Here is an 18,981-nt window from a genome sequence, read left to right on the forward strand (position 1 = left end):
TCTTCCTTTTGGCCGGTTGTCGGCCTCGCCGAGCCACAGCGAGGCTCGTTGGCCCCTAGCGAGAGGTCGATATTGCCCTGGCTTGGTGAGGCCCAGCCTCGCATCAGCTGGGGAGGCCAAGCCTCGCCGGGCCACCGCTAGGCGATGCCGTCTTGGAGGTGGCTCGGTGAGGCCGAGCCTTGCGCAGCCATGACAAGCCACGGCAAGGCTTGGCCTCTCCAGGGGGCCGGTGACGCTCCGGTGAGGTTACCGACCCTCATCTAGCAGGTCGCCGACGCCGGCCATGGCCAAGGCCGGTGACCGGCAAAAGGAAGAAGAAGAAGAAGAAAAAAGTGTTTCTCGAAAGTGTTCACGGGAACAAGAAACAAGTTTTTTCTACTTTTTATTTCTGTTTCAAATTGCCCTAGGAACAAAAGCATAAGAGGCTGTTTGTTTAAATTTGTTTTTGTTTCCCAGAATACAAATTTTTGTTCTTTTGTTCTGGGGAACAAAACAAGAACATAAATGCGTTTGTTTATAATTTTGTTCCAAAGAATAAAAAATCTATTTTTTTTTTGTCTTGAGAACAGATTTAGAATAGAAGTAAAAAGTAAAAAACTTGTTTCTTGTTCCCGTGAACAATTCCGAGACACTTATTTTTTTTCTCCTTTTTCTTCTTCTTTTTCTTTGGTCGGTCGCCGCCTCGCCATGGTTGGTGACTGGCTGTCAAGGGCCGGCGACCTTGACGGCCCTTGACGAAGCGTTGCCGGCCTTTGGCGAGGCTCAGCGACCACGCTGGAGTGTTGCCGGCCTTCGGCGAGGCTCGAGCCTCGCCGGACCACCACCGGGCGACGCTAATGCGCGGTGGCCGGCGAGGCCGAGCTCGGCCTCATCGGATTTGGGTGAGCTCAAGCCGCCGAGGGCCGGCGAGCCTTACCGTGGTTGGGCGAGGCCACCGCCCCGTCAGGCAGGTGGCCGGCCATGGCCGAGGCCGGCGACCGGCCAAAAGGAAGAAAGAAAAAAAGGAAAAAAAAAATTAAAATATTAAAAAAATAAAATAAACAAAAAATTATACAAAATTACTAAACGTGTTTCTGTTCTTTTTTATTTGAGGAACATAATTTTGTGTAGCGATCAAACGCGTTCTTTCGTTAAAAAATTGTTCCTGTGAATAAAAAAAAAAATATTTATGTTTAAAAATTGTTCACAGAATAGAAACGTTATCAAACGGGCCCTAAACAAACGCGTTTCTGTTCTTTTTTTGTTTCCCGGAACAAAAGAACAAAAATTTGTGTTTTGGAGAATGAGAACAGAAATTGCCAAACAGGACCTAAGAGTCTCGGGGTCGAAATTAAGGTCTCTACACATATTTTCTCACATTCATGAACAAACGAGCCAAAAAGTACCGAAAGCACTTTGGGGGATACGCTCATAAGACCAACTAAATCTTCCTTTTCGCTTCTTTGTGTGTTTCGAATGGTTTTTTGTTTTGCCCTAGTAAGTAGATTAAAATTTTTCGTTCTCATCCCAAAAAAAAAAAAAAAAAAGCCTAAAGAAATCCATGTAAGGCCCAAGAGGCCCAAATTCAATCGAAGCAAATAGAAAGGCCCAATGCAACGGCCCAAATCCACAAGAACTCTCACAATCTAGGGCTACGCTCCACCACTTCTACTTCCTTATATAAACCCTCATCTTTCACTCTCTCAGAGAAAACCCTAGCGGCCACCACCACCTCCTCCTCCTCGCTCGAGCTCCTCCGCCGCATCGGATCTCCCCGATTCCCGCAAGCAGAGAGCGACCATGGTGACTCCTTCTTCTTCTTCTTCTTCTTCATCTTGATCTTCTTTTTTTGAGCTGAGTCTAGCTTACCGATGGGGGGACGCGGGGTTTTGGTCCCTTTTGCAGGCGGAAGTGGAGGCCGACGTCGCGGTTGCTGGCCAGCCGAAGAAGAGGACGTTCAAGAAGTTCTCCTTCCGGGGGGTCGACCTGGACGCGCTCCTCGACATGTCCACGGACGAGCTCGTCAAGCTCTTCACCGCCCGGGCTCGCAGAAGGTACCTTGTTGCTCTTTTGCTGTATTGTAGCGAGATCTTAAAGATTGGTCGAAGGTTGGACTGACGAGCGAATGATGTTGCTTTCGTGGTTTGATTTGATGATGTGGGTAGGTTCCAGAGGGGTCTCAAGAGGAAGCCCATGGCCCTGATTAAGAAGCTGCGCAAAGCGGTAATTTGCTTGTTTTCGTTAATTGTTATTTGCCTCTATCTAATTACCGAGTTTGATTAGACTGTATTACTGCAAATGAGCTAGATTTCTGTAGTATTGGTTTGTTTTGCGCATCGAATTTGAAATCTGGTAGCTTTTGTTGGATCGATTTGCTGGTCAATATTGGTGCTTTGCCATTTCAATGGGTGATACTTGACTTACTGCTTAGGGGGCTTTGTGTTTTTGAATGGAGTGGATGGGGCTGAGGTAAAGCATAGCAGTGTATAGTTGAGAGCAATATTTAATGTCTTCCTCTAATCAACAGGATCTGTTATTATAAATTTGTAAGAACAGTGAAATGCTTAAAGTTTGTTCAAGTTCTATACGCTTTGAAAATTCGTTGACTTGACGATGCTTGGGGGCATAGAGTAGTTTGAGTGGAATCATCAGGGCTGACTGCTGAGCCGTTCCTGTGATCAAATAAGTTTCTTGGTATTTAGTCAAGAGCAATGTGGGGATTAGTGAATATGATAGGAGTTCTGCACCTGTGTATAGGCCTCCCTCTACTTGGTAGTGTGGCCTTAAGCGTTTGTGCAGAAACTAATAGCTGTTAAATCAGCGGCGGCCAGACAACCGCTGAGATGGATCCACAGGTGAATTGCCCAAAGTGCTGCTTGCCTACTAAATCCATCTTACATGCTCCCTTGGAATGTTATTTCTTTTTGAAAAAGAAAAAATTTAAGAGAACTGGCTTCCAAATACATTAGTTTATAGGAAATTTTATCTACTTGTGTGTCTTCTTTCTTTGTGGGTCATTAGTACTTTGAAGTCATCTGGGTCATAGTTTTGATTGATAAAGGATTTGTTAAGTCCAGAATGATATTTAGTGGAATATTCTGAAAGTTAAAAAGAGAACATTGACTCATAATTAAGCTCATGCTTGATGTTGTAATTCTTGCGAGATACCTGTGAACTATCATAATGGATTCCAGTTTGATTTAGAGGACCAAAATTTTGCTTTCCAGACAGGGTTTTTTTGCTCTCTTCTAGCCAGGCATAGAGGCTGATAGATCATTGCACCTTCCGCTATGTTTGACTCAATTTTCAGCTTCATGCTGTATTTTACTTCCTACTATGAATGCTTGTTTCCTGAAAAAAAAACTGCTCCTTGTGTAAAAACTCTTGATATATATTATTTATCTACTTACTGGTAAGATAATCCATGGTCATTGAATCTTTTCTTGTCTGATGGATCAGAAAAGGGAGGCTCCCCTGGTGAGAAACCCGAACCAGTCAGAACTCACCTGCGTAATATGATCATTGTTCCAGAGATGATTGGGAGCATCATTGGAGTCTACAATGGTAAAACCTTCAACCAAGTCGAAATAAAGCCTGAGATGATTGGACATTACCTGGCCGAATTCTCCATTAGTTACAAGCCTGTCAAGCACGGTAGACCAGGTATCGGTGCCACCCATTCGTCGAGGTTCATTCCTCTCAAGTAAAATCGACGGGGCAGCCTGAGAGGTCTCATCCGTCTGTGTTTCTTTTTGCAAGGACGACCATCATCATTTTGGATGTCAGTTGCTATGTTATTTTAGCTTATGTTTCGAGTATCAGAGATACTTCTGAGGCAGAATTCTTCAGTTTGTTAAAATATAAGTTGTGGCAGTTGAAGCATTCACCTATTGTTGCGAATTTTCTGGATGGTTCATACATTGTGCGGTAATAGTGCTCTTATTAAGTCGTGGTGCTGAACATTTTCTAGTTGTCCTGTCCTGTCATGTCTTATACATGGAAAGAATGCGGTTACGATCCTGGGATAATCAAGTTTCCAAGCCCGGCAAAAGATGCAAATTTGAGAAATTAGTAATTAGTCTTTGTGCTATAGTTAAATCATCGGGCAATCACCGTGCCAAACTTGTTGTGTAGTTAAATGTTGATGCATGGAATGTGGTATTCACACACCGTTCAGAGTACCTAGAGTACATGAGTTCCAGCTTTTTACTTGAATTGAAATCGTCTGGTAGATTTGCTTTAGGTTGCCCACGGACATCCCACGGACATCAAATCGGTTGGGCTTTACATCACAACAAATAGATTTTTCTTTTGAAGTAGATGGGCTTGTCCATGGTTAGTAAGATTCTTCTTCCTTTTGAGTCCTTCTATGACGGCGCTACCACGGGTGTACGCCGCCTTTGTTTGTGGCGATCTTTGCCACTCGGCCTTCTACCTCTAGTTTTTACGAGGTGGTCATCTCTATAACCTTAGGAGGAGCTCGTTGTTGCACGCTGAGCTCTGTCTCGTTGCTGTCGATGACGCAATTGGTGAAAGCTTATTAGATCTGGAGGAGGTCTTTAAGGATCTGGCTTCTCGGCCAGGTCATAGAGGGCGTTGTGGAGACCTTGCTGAGATAGGACGGCATGTAGTGACTAGGGGTGTCAAAATACCCGGATTGACCTGATCCGTATTGAATCGAATCAAATCGGAAATTTCAGGTCTTTTGAGGTTTTGGTAATTGGTAAAAGAATTTGGGTGTTCTTGGCGGCTCAAATTTTTTTTTCTTTCCGGGTCATGTAACTCCAGTCGTTCCGAAACGACTATTTTGTAATCCCCTCCTTACGTAGTCCTTGAATACATTGCCTCTGGGACGAAGGTGAAGGCTTTCAGAGGGTATTGTGATTCCTGGGCAATGACAATTTCGTAGTACTCAGAGACTCTCTAGGCTTAGTGCCTGCGCCTCCTCTCCCCTCACCTTTGAAGATGCATCAATGACTCACCTACGACTTTGTGGAGCCTGACAAGCCGTCATCCATGGTCGTTTGAAACAGCTCACTGTGACCCACAATCGAGCTCTAGTTCTCTCCTCCATGACCGTCTAGATCTCAATGAGACAGGCGGTCATGGAGCCTCATTGTCTCCATATCTGGAGAGTCATGCCAGATTTGGAGGCGCCTTGTCGCCAGTGAAATTCTCGTTTGTGGCGCTGTTCAACTCAGGAAGTTGCCGTAACGAAAAAATGCGAAGGGAAGAAGAAGCCCCCTAAAAAAACATTAAACGCCCGACCCGCCCTGTATATCTCTTGTGTTCGGTTCAGCTATAGATGGAAACCCGAATTCAACCACCCATTGTTACCCCTAGTAGAGAGAGAGAGAGAGAGAGAGAGATTAACTTGGTGAGAACTGATTGGGATTGATTATGGTGAGGTTCAAAATCTTAAAACCGAATGGGATCTGACGAAGGAAAACGATGCGTGGGAACACGAATGAAAAACAATATCCACATGGCCACATCCCATTCAATTATCTCTTCTCGACTATGAATGAAAACCTCAGATCACGTCAGTGTACGGGGACAACACGCGAGAAGATTCCCACAATTTTTCCGAGATTCCTAAGTTGTCTCACGTGCGTGAGTATGTGCGTGAGCCCGAAGAGTAAGAAAAGGACTGGCAGGCCATCAAACCTGGCGGGTCGCTCGAATCGTCAATTCCTGGAACCTTTCCGCTGTTTTGGATCAGCGGTTTTGTTGACCCCCCTTCACATCTCAACGCTAAGTCATCGGGCTCCTTCGACGGCGTTTTTGACCCTTCAACGTTGATATTTTTGGTTTATCCACTAGAATCACGTAATACTACTTTTCTATACTTGAGTTGGTGGCATGTCATGCCTTTGCGTGAACTAATTAGAAAGCTTTTGAAAACTTGTGCGTATAATTTACACAAGCGAAACATATCAATCGCTTTTTTCATCGATAATACATCTCAATTATTAATTTTGTAACACTCGATATGAATATATACTTTCCCAATAGAGTTGGGCAAATGAAACTTGAGCGAATATAAAAGCCTCAAGAGCTATTCGTTAGGAAAATTTGAAGTTTTAATTTACGAGAAGTATAGTTCCCAACAATCCTAATCGAAGAAGACTCTAACTATACTTTCGATTAGTGAGCTACAAATACAGACGTGACCCACATTTTATTTGATCAGATCTGTACATAGATGACATCCATAATTTGTGACCACTCGACTAAAAGCACCCGGAGGGAAACTTCGTCCTATTTACGAACATGCAAGTAAGGGAAGTCTCGAACCGACGTGGAAGAAACCTGGCGTCGATGTTCATCTCTCGTTAGCTCAACCAGTCCAACTTGCCCTCGTAGCTATTGGGAAGAAGTTTCCTCTCGGCTTCGAGCAGGGTCCACTGGATGACCTTTTCAACATCTGCGGCTTCAATCTTCTCGCATCAACAAAACAGGATGAATAGTCAAATGACTAAATTATTTTTAGCAAAAAGCCATTGTCGTCTAACGTTGCACGTGCGAGTCTTGCCGATTAATGGCTGCTAATACAGCTAATTAAGGAATGTAATCACTGATCTATTCGCTAGGTTTGACCTTTCCTTTCTCTTCTTCATGACCCTGACCAACTATTTCTGGAACTCGATCGAGCTTATGTTCTATGTGTAGATAAACCTCTCGGGACGTCATAAAAACATAAGCAAAATTGCCCATGAAAAGAAGACGTATCAGAACACAAGCCGGACACCAGAAACGGACAATCAATTCGACACACACAAACAAAAAAAAAAAACATGCGAAAAAGAGACGGCGCATGAAAAAATGTGGTTTTCGAAATTCATGCTTTGGCAACAGAAACGAAGGACGCCGACCTTTCCATGGACTGGGAAAATTTCGAACTTGTGCTGCATGAACATCGATCAAGTTCTTATTTACACTCAAGAAAAATGAAAATCACGTGCGAAGAACATGAAACAGTGATTAGTGTACATTGGCATCGGATTGTTGTGCACATACCTCATTTTCAACCTCGATCACGGCGAAGAGTTGGTCGGCCGAGCACTGCGTTTGAATCGCCGTAGCTTTCAGTCCCATGTTGTCCAGGCACTTGAGGACCTCCAACATAGAATCAATCCCGGACGTCGGGTTCGCAATCTTGACTCTGATCTTGGTCCCTCCAGCTTTGTCCCCTCCGCTCTTCTCGTTCAGACCAGACTTCAGCTCCCCGTTTTGTCTCTCCAGCTCTTGCTTGTACTTCACCAGCTCCTTGATTCTCATGCAAGCTGTTTGGACGATGGAGTTCTTGTCATTCTGCAACAGAGATTCGCAACGGAGTTAGAGAGGCGCAGAAAATCTTACTCACGTAAAGCTAGTACTCCCTATCCCCAGCCTGCCGCGGCGGGCTAGTTACAAGAAGTGGCCTGCACAGGAATTCGAGCCTGCTTTCTGAAGCTCCGTCTGGTGTCGAGAGTTAAACCGCTCAACGAAGATTATAGCTTTTACAAACCTTGGTACCATGAGGCAATTCGGAGAGCAATGACGAGTAGCTACGCTTCTGCTTCTCCCTCCTCATCCTCTCGCTCAACATGTGTCGAAAACCCCGTTCGCGGTCGAATTCTTGGATCTGGCTCGGTTCGGCCCAGCTCCTCCTCAAGAACTCCATCACCCGCTTGTTCATATTGTTCCCCGGGTTCGGCATGAACCCTCGGTCTTGACTCGGCAGCCCGTTTGTATATGGTGAAAAGGCGCTTGGGTTAGCCGGTGGCAGCGGCAGCGGCGGTGGCGGCGGCGGCTCCACCAGTTGATCGCACCAGAAGATGTCGCTTTGAACCTCTTCGTGGAAGAACAAATCCATGACACCCCTCTCTCTCTCTCTCTCTCTCTCTCTCTCTCTCTCCCTTCAATTTTTGCCGGGGATTTTCAAATTTCTGCAGCAGCAGTTAATTTATAACGGTCCTCCTCCTGAAATGGCGTTTTCTCCCCGCACGAGAGGCTCGAAGAGCACGATATAAAACGTGGCATTTTCCCCATTTCTGGCTGGGAAACAAAAACGTGGTCAACTATGTTGTCTCTAGTCTCGGAGACTCCTATGCGGTCAAATTTTGCGCATGCGGTTCCATGGAAAAGTTTTGCGGTGGGGTAGCAGCTCGGGGGTCCTTGTCGAAAGCTGGTCAAACGTGAGGACAAGTCTTCGGTTTTAACCCCATTGGGACTGTACGAGGAGCGCAGTCCGTCTGATGCAAAATCAACGGCCGGCAGGAAGTCCATCAGATGAGATCAGCAGTTCTCCAGACCCGCTGATGACTAGGATGGAGGTTGACTTTCTAATTTCTCTCTACTTTTTTTAACCATTTTGGCTCAGATGACTTTTCTGCGTTCACACACCACACCAGGATGGCTAAGAGCTTTGAGTCAACGGATTAATATAAGGTTTATCGCCATAGAATAATGCTCATGTGTGTTTGAGACAGAGCGATGATGGCGAAACGGATTTTGATGCCATACTATTTTCGGATACGTGAGATTGTAAAGTCGAAATCCTCGTGTGAATGGAATGCCGATAACCTTGCTGGACCAACTGCGCTTTGCAGATGGGTACATGACCTTTTCAACATGATGGAGTCACAGTGGGATCGCTTTTAACCCTTTGAATTAAGAATGTGATATTGTTATGGATCAACCTAAATAAATGATAGCAGATATGGCAGAAGTATCACTGCTTATCGCGGTCAAAGTCGACCTGAATATCTGTCTATGTGGATAAACCCTAATCACTTGGCAATTGAAATAATGGTTTTAACTTTAATTTGCTTATTGTGGGAAGTCGACATAAAGTTCAGTCAAAGCTTAGAAGCAAAGTCAGCATTAGTTACAGAGAAGACCCTCCAATAGAATATGAAGATATATTAAGGACGGTTTGGAACCTTTGAATAACTAAAGAGTCAATTTATCCGTTGATATCATTGGCGATGTTATTCAAGATGGTCCCAACAAAATAGAAAAAGAAGAAAATACAAAAAACTATCATCCGCCAATGAGTCATGATCTTGCCAAGAACTTTATATGCCAGTAAGCATTCGGATTTCTCACTGTCGGGTCCCCTTTTGAACCGGCCACAGTGTAGCAAGCGTGATACCGTACCAGAAAAGGTTGAAGAGTCACGCATTGCATGGCACTGCCTCATCTAATCAAATTGTCGAACATTGGTCAGCCATGTGAAACCCACCGTGTTCAGATTATACCCCACGCCTTCTGTACAGGAGATGGAGAAGACATCTTACACCTGCAAAACTATAGCCACAAGCGCTTCCATCGTTATCGTGCTTCCTTCATGCGAGCTTAAGCTATAATCTCGTCCAAGCATTCAACGTTTATGCCAGAAAATGCTTGAAGTTCGTTCTTCCGTGCAGTTCTGCAACTAGGACCAATTATGACCAATTTCTTTCTCGTGATCGGTGGCATCCACGGTGGTGCTCGATACTGCATATGCACGTGCAGTCAGGTCTTCTGAATCTGGTTGAGATTCCTCATTTTCTTCATCATCTGAAAAATCAGCTTGCGAGAGCAGTTCATAACTCGGATTGCTGGGTTCATCTCCACCGTCATTTTCGCTGTTATACATCCCTAGATATGCCTCATCTCCTTCCTCCTATTTAAAAGGATCAGAAACAGATAACACAAAGAAACAGGAATCTTGGAACCTAATTTAAAATAGATATAAGGAAAAGCAAGATAAGAACAAGCTAAGGTATACCTCACTGTCCTCCTCATCAGTGGGGTAAGCAGAATCTAATCTGTCATAAAAAGCATTGTTGCATTTTTCTTTCATGCGGTCCATTTGTTCCTATGAATATGCAAGTAACTTAAGTATATCGCTGTTTAAACAACTGGACCAAACTGGCAAAATTCAACAAGTAACGGGGCCCTTACGATTTCAGATTGAAGTTGCTCCACCTTTTTCTGCAGATTGGCCACGTGATTTTGGAATGCCTGTTTCAACGAAACAAAGAAACTGTCAGAAATTTCTATGTTATCCCCCTCCTCAAAAATAGACACTTGTCACATGAATAGTATCAATCCAGGTGCTTTTGACATCTAAATCCGGAAACCAAGTAACTTCAACAAAGCTAGACAGCCATCAGGTCATCAACAAGTGACTCATGCCACTGTGCTCCCACAATATTCAGAAATGTGTTTCAAACAAAGACTGCAATGGAAAATTACCAGCCAAGCATACCAATTACCATACACACAAGTGCACTCAGTTTTAATATCTGGAACTCAACAAAGATGGGAACATATTATTAGAGCAGACCACTAGCATTGGCACAGATACATGCAAACATGCACATCAAACAAGGTGAGATATGTTTGTACCTGCAAATTTAATACCAGAAAATCAAGAATTTTGGTGAAAATAGATGCAGTTGTATAGCCGTACCTCACGCCTTTGAAGCTCAATAGAACGAGCCAGAGCCTTCCTCTTTGTCAAAAGATTCTTCGGCCTCAAGGTGGAAGGCCGCTTATAATCCTTTCCACGGAACACCACAATGGCGTACCCTTTGGAGACTTTGTCTACAGAAACCAAGATCCCACCACTCTCGGCTTCAAGAGCCAATGCTACTTTCTTAACAGAGTCAAAGGTCTTTGCCTTCACAATGATCTTCACCAGTTCTCGATACTTCCAGTGCAAGTGCATGTTCTCCACTGTACCATCAAAAACTCCCCGTCTTCCTGGAAGAAGGAGATCAATCAGCAATATAAGCATTAGTCTCCCGGGTTTACATACGTGAATGGTAATGTCAAGAGTTTCTACCAAGAAGCAAAAATGCTTTCATCCTTAAGCCAATCTTGCGGAACATGAATCTCTCTTCATCAGAGATGCTTTCTGGGTCTGCTTGCTGTTCTGCCGGTTTCAGGAACTCCTCAACCTTTGACAAAGCTCTTTCGGCTCGAGATAGCCTTTTCTCAGCCTAGGAGATTTATTCAAATTTAGGTTGTAAGCAGATAGCACATTTAGTACTAACACCATGTCCGCTGATGCTTCAGCATAGTAAGACATAAATTACACACTTCATTATTGAATTCAACCATGCATCAATACCTTACCTATTTGATGAATACTTCTGAAAAAATATCTTTTGGGCAGAAATGAATGAAAATTTCAAGCACAATATTAATCACTAGTGAACCATCAACAAGAGTTTTGCTTTCACCAGAACCAAAGATGCTTGGTTTAACAACAACTATTTACAGGAAGAGGCCATTTATGCTCTTAAAGCAAAGAGAGATGCTGTACAAGAAATGAGAATACTCACAAAATCAAGCTTTCTTTCGAGCTTCCTGACAAGGCTTGCATGCCTTGTCATTTCTGCTTCTATCATAACTTTTTCTTTGTGCTGTTCATCCAACTTCTTTCCCCACTTTTTATTGGCATCAAGAGTCTCCATAAGCGTACCAGTATTTCCAGGCTGCTCATACATATGATTGGTTGGGACAACCAAGGCTGATGCCCTCAAGCGAGCCTGCTCCTCCTCATCTTGAAGGGACTTTGCTAGTCTTTCCCTCTCCAATAATGCTTCAGTGACTTCTGGTGAGAGAAAATTTTTACCTCGATAGAAGACCAAGAAGTCCTTGTTTCTCGAGAGCAGAATCCCCCTGTCAATTTCTATATCAAAAGGTCAACTTAAACCATACTTTTCTACTGCTCATGAAAAAAAGGCAAAACAATGCAAGTCAATGCGATCAGAAAACAAACTAGTAGATTCCTTATGAACTGTCTTGATCGGCATAAAAAAATTTCAGTAGATTCAAACGAAAAACTGTCATCATGAGAAAATAAACATGCAAAAAAATTGATCACAATTCTATGGAAAACCATCGTTTTGAGGTTCAATGACAAATTACCAGAGACATCAATAGAGTAAACTATCAGATAAAAAACAACGTACATAGTACTTAATGGGTTGGACAAATTTCCTGGAGCAATTACCTTAAGATCTTCTGCCATCCTCTCACTAGTTGTAAGCATTACGCCACGTTTAAGTGCAACCTTTGCAATTGAACTTTTTCCCATAGCTTGATCATGGCCACAGCCAAACCTTGGAGCTGCCTGCTTCTTCCTGGATACGAGAGAATTAAAGAACAATGAGAATGCCACTATGAGAGCCAACCAAGTAAGACGATGACATCACATACCTAAAGCAAAATGTGGAGGAAGTACTCTAGCAAGCCTTCTCAAAGCCGTTGCCTCCTTTTTGGCTAATCGTTGCTCGCACTCCATAAGGAAGGATTCTGAAAGGAGGTTGGTAACCAGGAATTGTTCCAGGCAACATGTCTGCATCCACAGGCAAGGGCTCGCATCCTGGCCAGTCTTTGTACCTAGGACCCAGGCTATCTAGCAATTTATCCATTTCATGTTCATATTCAACTTCTGGCATTGATCCTGTATCCTTATTCTCAGACGCAATTTCAGATGCCTGTGCATCCTCACTGATTCCATATTGCGAAGGATTCCTACCAATGGTATCAGCAGGTGTTGATGAAGTAGCTGAGCTCCCTTCTTTTCTAAATATTCGTTTATTCAGTTGCACTGAAGGGTCTTTGTAGCTCACACTCTATACAACGAAATGGACGTTCCAGACCTCCATACCACTAGACCACCAGTTTTCCTCTGTACACGTGCATACAAGCATCATCAATAGATAAAATTACTTCAATACGCTTTAATAGTACCATTAATTAGGTTGGTTTCTGCAACACTATAAAGCGTGAAAATTAAAAGATATTACTATACGGCCACAGTGCCTAGCAGCATTGTGGATAGAGAGAACAAGCTAGAATGCGCATATTCCATTTCCATGGGTTTAAATTATTCATACTTGTCTAATTGAAAATGGTAGTGAATAATTATCTACCACAGCCAGCCTTTACCTTCATGTCATACTTCCAGTTTCTACCAAACATGTTAATTAAACTAGAAACTTCAAATAACAAAGGGTGAGTTCTATCTTAATGGTCATGTGAAAGGTGATCATAGCTTTATCTGATTACTGACCACAGCTTGGGCCAGATGCACACGATCAAAGGACATACTCTGAACACTGTCCAATTGTTGGAAGCTGAAACCCATCTAAAACATGCTAAAGTTTGAGTCCTAGATCACTGACCAATGAAAATTAGCAACCTTTTTAAATTCTGCTAGAACAAATCTGACTATCTAAACACAGGTTGCATATCTCTTGCTCATTTTCAGTGAAATCAATAGTTGAATGTAGCCTATGTGGCTGAAACAGAAAGCACATGAAGCTGCCAAATCAACCTCAGCTGCCTTGATGAACATCAAACAAGAAAACCAGCACCTCGATTAAATTCAGTATAGGTACAAGTCTGGTGGACCTTTCTATCAAGCTGCATATTACATTAACTACAGATTCCCTGTTAACAAGAGGGACTAAATGATACGAGACATGAGAAATTGATAACATATATGCAAGAAGCATACCTCCAATATCTCGTGTGTCCTCTTCATGTTAAGTGCAGGCGAACCCTCAATTTTCAACCTCACAATTTCCGAAGACTTCCACCTCTCATGAATTGTGTCCACGATTGCCTGCGTAACACCACCTCCCTTAATCCTCATCTTGCTCTTCGTCTGAAAAGTCAAGTTCCTCAACCTCCTTAGCTCCGGCTCCGGAAGTGTCAATTCTGCCACCGACGTCTTGCTCTTACTCCTCACCGACCACCCTTCTTCCTCTCCCTTCCCCTTTGGCTTCTCCCACGGAAACCTTGCTCCACTGCTCTCCCCAATCACATTTGCTTCCACAATTCTCGACTCTGGCGAAAACCCGCCTCGTGCGTTTGGCAACAATCCTTCCTCCACATAAAAGATATCCTCCACAGATCCTTTCTCCACCACTCTTTCCGGCGGTCTCTCTCTCCTCTCATACCCATCATCCATATATCCAAATTTCTTCAATTTCTCCACAATCCTCTGCATCGTGGACCCGCCGCCGCTGCCAACGTCGCCGCTATTTCTGTAATTCATCATAGCCTGAGGCTGTTTGGGGCTGTTTTGCCTGTTGGGTTGATTCCATTTATCTAACCAACCGTTGCTACTACTAAAGCTTAAGCTGGGATTGAATAAAGAAACGGGCTTTCCTCTAGCAGGAGCTAAATGCTCGATTTCCTACAAAGGGTTTGTTCAACGGACGCAAAAGAAAGAGCATTAAACTTCGCCGCGCACAGAGAGTCGGTCTTGCGATGAATTAGAAAGCCATACCTGAATAGAATGAAGCGGTTCCCATGAAACGTCGATGGGTAGAATTGACGGGGAGGGACGAGAGCCATCGAAGAGAGAGGTATACCTACGAATCAAATCATCAAGATAACACATCAACTCGTCGGAAACGAGTGAAGCACAGTGAGTTTTACTGAGATTTTTGAGAGGTTTTGGCCATGAAAGAGAGGTGCTTCGCAGATGGTTTTGCAGGGCAGTGGGAACGTGCTCGTAATATCAAAGGTATGGTTGGCTGCGAGAGCGCGCACGTTCTGGTCCGGATTTAGGCCATCCCGGCCCGTATTCAGACAATGGATTAGCTCCACAAAAGAGTTTTTCGTACAGACATGATGACATGCGCTGTTATTCCAAAGTGAATTTCTTAAAAAAATTAATTGAGGGAAATCACTGAAGAACAGAGCAGCGAGGAACCTTCGGTAGACGAAGTCGTTCTGATTGATGTGGACGTACTCAGCCGGTTCTTCAATGTGCTGATCCATCCTTCACGCGAGTCGGCATCAGAGCGTTCGCGGCGAGCGAATCGGGGCGACCGTTTCGAATCAGGTCGAGACGACGATGAAGAGGGTCGTCGAAAAAGGGCCGAGGCCCAAGCCCACATCCGAGGGGGAAGTCGGAGAGGAGGGAGAGCGGAGAGGAGGCTCGCGTTCCGGTTGGCGCAGCGGTAGCACACGCCCACCAGGCTCCCCGCATATCAACACGATCGACGGCTTGGCTTCCGTATCTCGTTCCTCATCCTTCCCTCACATCACATGCCTCCTCCTCCTCCTCCTCCTCCTCCTCCTTCCTCGGTTCTTCTACCGTCGCACCGTCGACCGACGCCATCAACTGCTGCTCATCGACGTTCTGCCAAACCATAGAAACGACGCGATCGGGAACCGTCAGCGATGGCGGCGGAGTCGACAGAATCGGCGGTGGGAAAATCGCCGTCGCGGGATCGAAACCGGACTTTGAGACGGCGGAGGAAGAAGATGATGCTCCCGCGAAGAAAGCTTCAACAGAAGATTCGGGAGAGAGGAACTCGCCGGCGGAGGAACCGAGAGCGCCCCCCTCTTTTTCCGGTTTTGTGACCCGAAACCCGAGTCAACGATTTCGGAAATCGGATGTCGGTCCAGCGTATCTAATCTTTCCTTTTTGTTTTTTCAGTTTTGAACGACTGATTATTTCTTCCTTTTTCTTTGATTGAAAGTTGAGATCCTACTAACAAATTGCTCTTTTAATTGGATTTCTTATTCTCTTAGGGATTGTATTGACTATTTTGTCTATAAATCTTTCAATTGTGTCAATCTAATTTTAAACTCTTTAATGATTTGCCAAACTAGTCCTTATGATTTTAACGAATTGTCAATTTAGTTATTTTAGCTAATTTTAGCCGTATGTTGTTGATATTACGGTTTAGTTAGCTCTAGCCATTTTACTTATTGACCTAGGTGCTAACATGGAAAATTTTAAATTATTCAATTTTTTGAATTTTTTTTTTTATTGATTTTTACTTTTCTTCCTTTTATTTTTTCCTCTTTTACATATGACAAACAGCCCCATTGATCACTTGATGATAGCTTGCCAGCCCTCACTATAGCTAACAAGGGCATTACAAGCCCTCACTATAATCGGTGAGAGCCTAGTTGAGGGCCGCGATGCCCTTGCCTCGCCAAATTTGGTGAGGGTGTCATAAGCCCTTGCCTAGGCTATTACGAGCTATAGCTAGGCCATGACACTCACCCGCCACTAGCAAGGGTTCACGACCTAACTCAAGGCCAGCGAGGTTCATCAACCCTTGTCCATACGCCAGTGGATCAATGGCCCTCCTTTGATCCTTTAAATAAAGAAGGAAAAAGACAAAGAAAAAAATAATAATAAATTAGGAAATTTAAAAAAAAAAAAAAATTATCAAGATATTCAACCAAAATTAATTGAAACGACTCAATTACAATTTGTTAAAATGTTTAAGACAAGTTTGATAAATCATTAAAATATTTAGAACTAAATTAGTATAATTAAAAATTTTAGAATTAAATTGACTACCACACAATAGATTCAAGATTTTCTGAACAATTTTCATAGGATTTTTAGCCTGGTATATTCTCAAATTGCCTATTGCACAAGTCAACACTAAAGTACAGCAACAAAAAGGAGATACACTTTCTCCACGTGAACAGCTTCATAGAAAATTAGCACCGAATGTGTGCATAGTCGGTCTTTAGGAGTCTTAAATTAATCAAGCGACAACTTTCATATCTCTGCATCTATCATCACAGTTGGAATTGGGAATAACATGTAATATGTTTACAAAACATATTTAACTATTTCTTGAGTGCATACAAATAATAATGGCTGAAAATTGGACCAATTGGGAACAATTTAAGAATAGATAAGTTCAGGGATTGAATTTTCTTTTTTAAATAATCAATTTGAATACTAAAATGAGAATCGACAAATTCAAGGACCAAAATCTATTTAGCTCTTTGAATAATTTTCATGCATGCTCATAATTGGCGAAGAAATATAACCAATCTCTCCTCCAGCAGGAGGTCAATGGTTTGAACCCCTATGTTATTAGCGATTAAAGTGAGAGCCCCAAGAGTGGGTTGTTAGCCAGTTTTCCCCGAGGTATAACTGCTTTTGGACCTCCACCGCGAAGGCCCATGAAACCCCAAATCGGTGTAAGCCGACAAGGGTAGGGCTCCGACGATCTCGGTCAAAAAAAAAAACAAGATAAAAGATTTAATGTATATCTACAAATAGGTAGATAATATGCCATACATGGAAACAAACTTACACCACGCAAAACGATATGTGGTGCGGTTTAGTTGGTGCCGCGGTCCTATAAATCGCAGCTAATCCCCCTTCAATCATGGGTGAGTACAAGAGTCAATCTCAAATACATACAACGATGGACAATAGAACTCAGGAGAAGGTTGTTTCGAAAGGTCGATCTCGAGATCCTAGGAGGGCTGCTGATGCCTATTCAGAAAGTGCACTGAGAAGATAATTGTACTCTTCCGCCTGGGCTATGCAGCCTTGTCTCTTGGCCGTCCTCGCAAGCAAGATCCTAGGACGGCTGCTAAAATCTATTCAGATTGTGCGCTGGACTCGATAATTGTACTCTTGAAGCTAGGCAACGAAGCCTTGCTTGTTGGTAGTCCTCGAGATCAAGCCTGTCTCGGTCGGGTTGAAGATCCAGCCACATCCCCTTCCTTTTTGTGCTGTTAGGCAATCCAAAGGCAAACAAAGGACGGAGCTGCGTGAGCTGTCCGAACAAAATTCAGAATTGTCGAAGAAACTAAGAGCTGCAACAAAGCGTCCTGTTGAACTCCAACGAGAGGTACAGAAATCTCCAATCAAAGGCTGGTGGAGGCATCGATGGACCAACTCTCCTTAGAGGAGCTGAAACTTCATAAGAGAATGTCTGAAGAATTAAGCAAGATGTTAACGCAAGAAATTGAAGACCGGACCACTATTTCCCATGGCAACAATTCCGATGATCCTTGTGGGACTGATTCAGGAAAATTTCAGTTTCTTTGAAATAAGGTGGTTTGATAATGTAATAAGTGAGCTCATGCCGCTTATAATCTTGAAATGAAATGTGTTGTTTGATGATATATTCTTCTTGCGCATCCAATTTTGAGCAATCCTTATCTATAATATATTGATTTTTGGAAATGCATAAAGTTGATAAGTCAAAGGACTCAAATACGGTAGGTTTTTTTTAGATGCTTATCCTTTTATTTATAGGAAATGATTGTGCTATTTGTATAACTTTTTTGGCAGCAATATGATTAATTACTTGCCTCTAAAATAAATTGTGTTTTCAAGGACGGTATGTTACCATGCTAACTTCCTCCAATAAAAGTGATTTGACTGTACATGCTCATGCATTCTTTATTTAATTTTTAATCGTTTAATGTCCTCAAGAAAATTAAGGAAGTATTTCTGCTTCCTTGAAGGGATTAAATTTAATTTGAACAAATTAGCCCTTACGCACGTGAGTGCTTCTGTAGTTTTATTGAAAAAGGTCAATACAATATCTAGCCAAAAAAAAAAAAAAAGAAGGAAAAGAAATAGATAACCCTTGACACCTGAATTTCGCTAACAAGTTTATCATGCATCTTCCAAATAAAAACCATTTCAGGAATCAAGTTCGCTTTTAATGGTGGGAGTTTGTAAAAAATAATCAATTCATATGACCCTGCATTCCTTGTTCTCGCCCACTAACCAATCTTGGAACGAAAAACTGGATAGGTTTAACTGTTGTCGTGATCCTATAAATTGTTGCTAATCCCCACCCAATCATGTGATTACGTAAGTAATACAAGACAATTTCATATACATTACAACCATGGCAAATAAGACTCAGAAAAAGGTTGCTCTACGAATTGATTGACCGGTGAATTTGGTAAGATTTGGTTGACTGTTCATAAGATTGAATATTTTTGTTAAATTAATTAAGAATATTCAATTAAACTCTATTTTCCTTCATGTTCTAAGCTGACTATCATTTCCGCCTCCACCCCCTCACGCCCTACCCTCCCCCAGATGTAGCGCTTTAAGTTTGACAAGGACTCTCATTTATGACTTGACGAAAACACAAATTTGATAAATCTACACGTATTTATGAAAATGCATAAATTTGATCAGTCAAACTAAGAAATTTGTGGTCACGCCTGCCCCTCCCCCATATGTAGTGTGCTTTAAGTTTGACA

General features: G+C 42.8%; 2 protein-coding genes, 1 non-coding gene and 1 pseudogene across 3 annotated transcripts; 2 read left to right on the forward strand and 2 right to left on the reverse strand.

Annotated features, from left to right (window-relative positions):
• Positions 1-1,661: 1,661 nt before the first annotated feature.
• LOC104456123 (40S ribosomal protein S15-4) lies at positions 1,662-3,948 on the forward strand. The gene is given in 5 exon segments (XM_010070854.3): positions 1,662-1,782; positions 1,885-2,033; positions 2,145-2,202; positions 3,439-3,451; positions 3,454-3,948. Coding segments are annotated over 5 exon segments (456 nt in total). The 5' UTR covers positions 1,662-1,779; the 3' UTR covers positions 3,687-3,948.
• On the forward strand, positions 2,721-2,881 carry LOC120287970. Its single transcript, XR_005546223.1, has one exon. It is a non-coding gene; the product is annotated as a small nucleolar RNA snoR143 (small nucleolar RNA).
• Positions 3,949-6,069: 2,121 nt separating the features above from the next.
• LOC104456124 (transcription factor bHLH92) lies at positions 6,070-7,915 on the reverse strand. Its single transcript, XM_010070855.3, has 3 exons — positions 7,490-7,915; positions 7,000-7,293; positions 6,070-6,419 (listed from the first exon to the last, which is right to left on the reverse strand). The coding sequence occupies exons 1-3, from the start codon at positions 7,835-7,837 to the stop codon at positions 6,315-6,317; spliced, it is 747 nt and encodes a 248-aa protein (XP_010069157.2). The 5' UTR covers positions 7,838-7,915; the 3' UTR covers positions 6,070-6,314.
• Positions 7,916-8,913: 998 nt separating this feature from the next.
• LOC120287674 lies at positions 8,914-14,869 on the reverse strand (annotated as a pseudogene).
• Positions 14,870-18,981: the final 4,112 nt, after the last annotated feature.

The sequence above is a fragment of the Eucalyptus grandis genome, chromosome 8 (assembly GCF_016545825.1).
Source record: "Eucalyptus grandis isolate ANBG69807.140 chromosome 8, ASM1654582v1, whole genome shotgun sequence".
NCBI lineage: Eukaryota > Viridiplantae > Streptophyta > Magnoliopsida > Myrtales > Myrtaceae > Eucalyptus > Eucalyptus grandis.

Excerpts from the sequence above, each read along its gene's own strand:
- LOC104456124 (XM_010070855.3), bottom strand. The coding sequence starts at position 7,837 with ATGGATTTGTTCTTCCACGAAGAGGTTCAAAGCGACATCTTCTGGTGC. Across the intron at positions 7,294-7,489 it reads AATTGCCTCATGGTACCAAG|AATGACAAGAACTCCATCGT; the intron begins GTTTGTAAAAGC and ends TCTCTGTTGCAG. Across the intron at positions 6,420-6,999 it reads TGATCGAGGTTGAAAATGAG|ATTGAAGCCGCAGATGTTGA; the intron begins GTATGTGCACAA and ends TGATGCGAGAAG.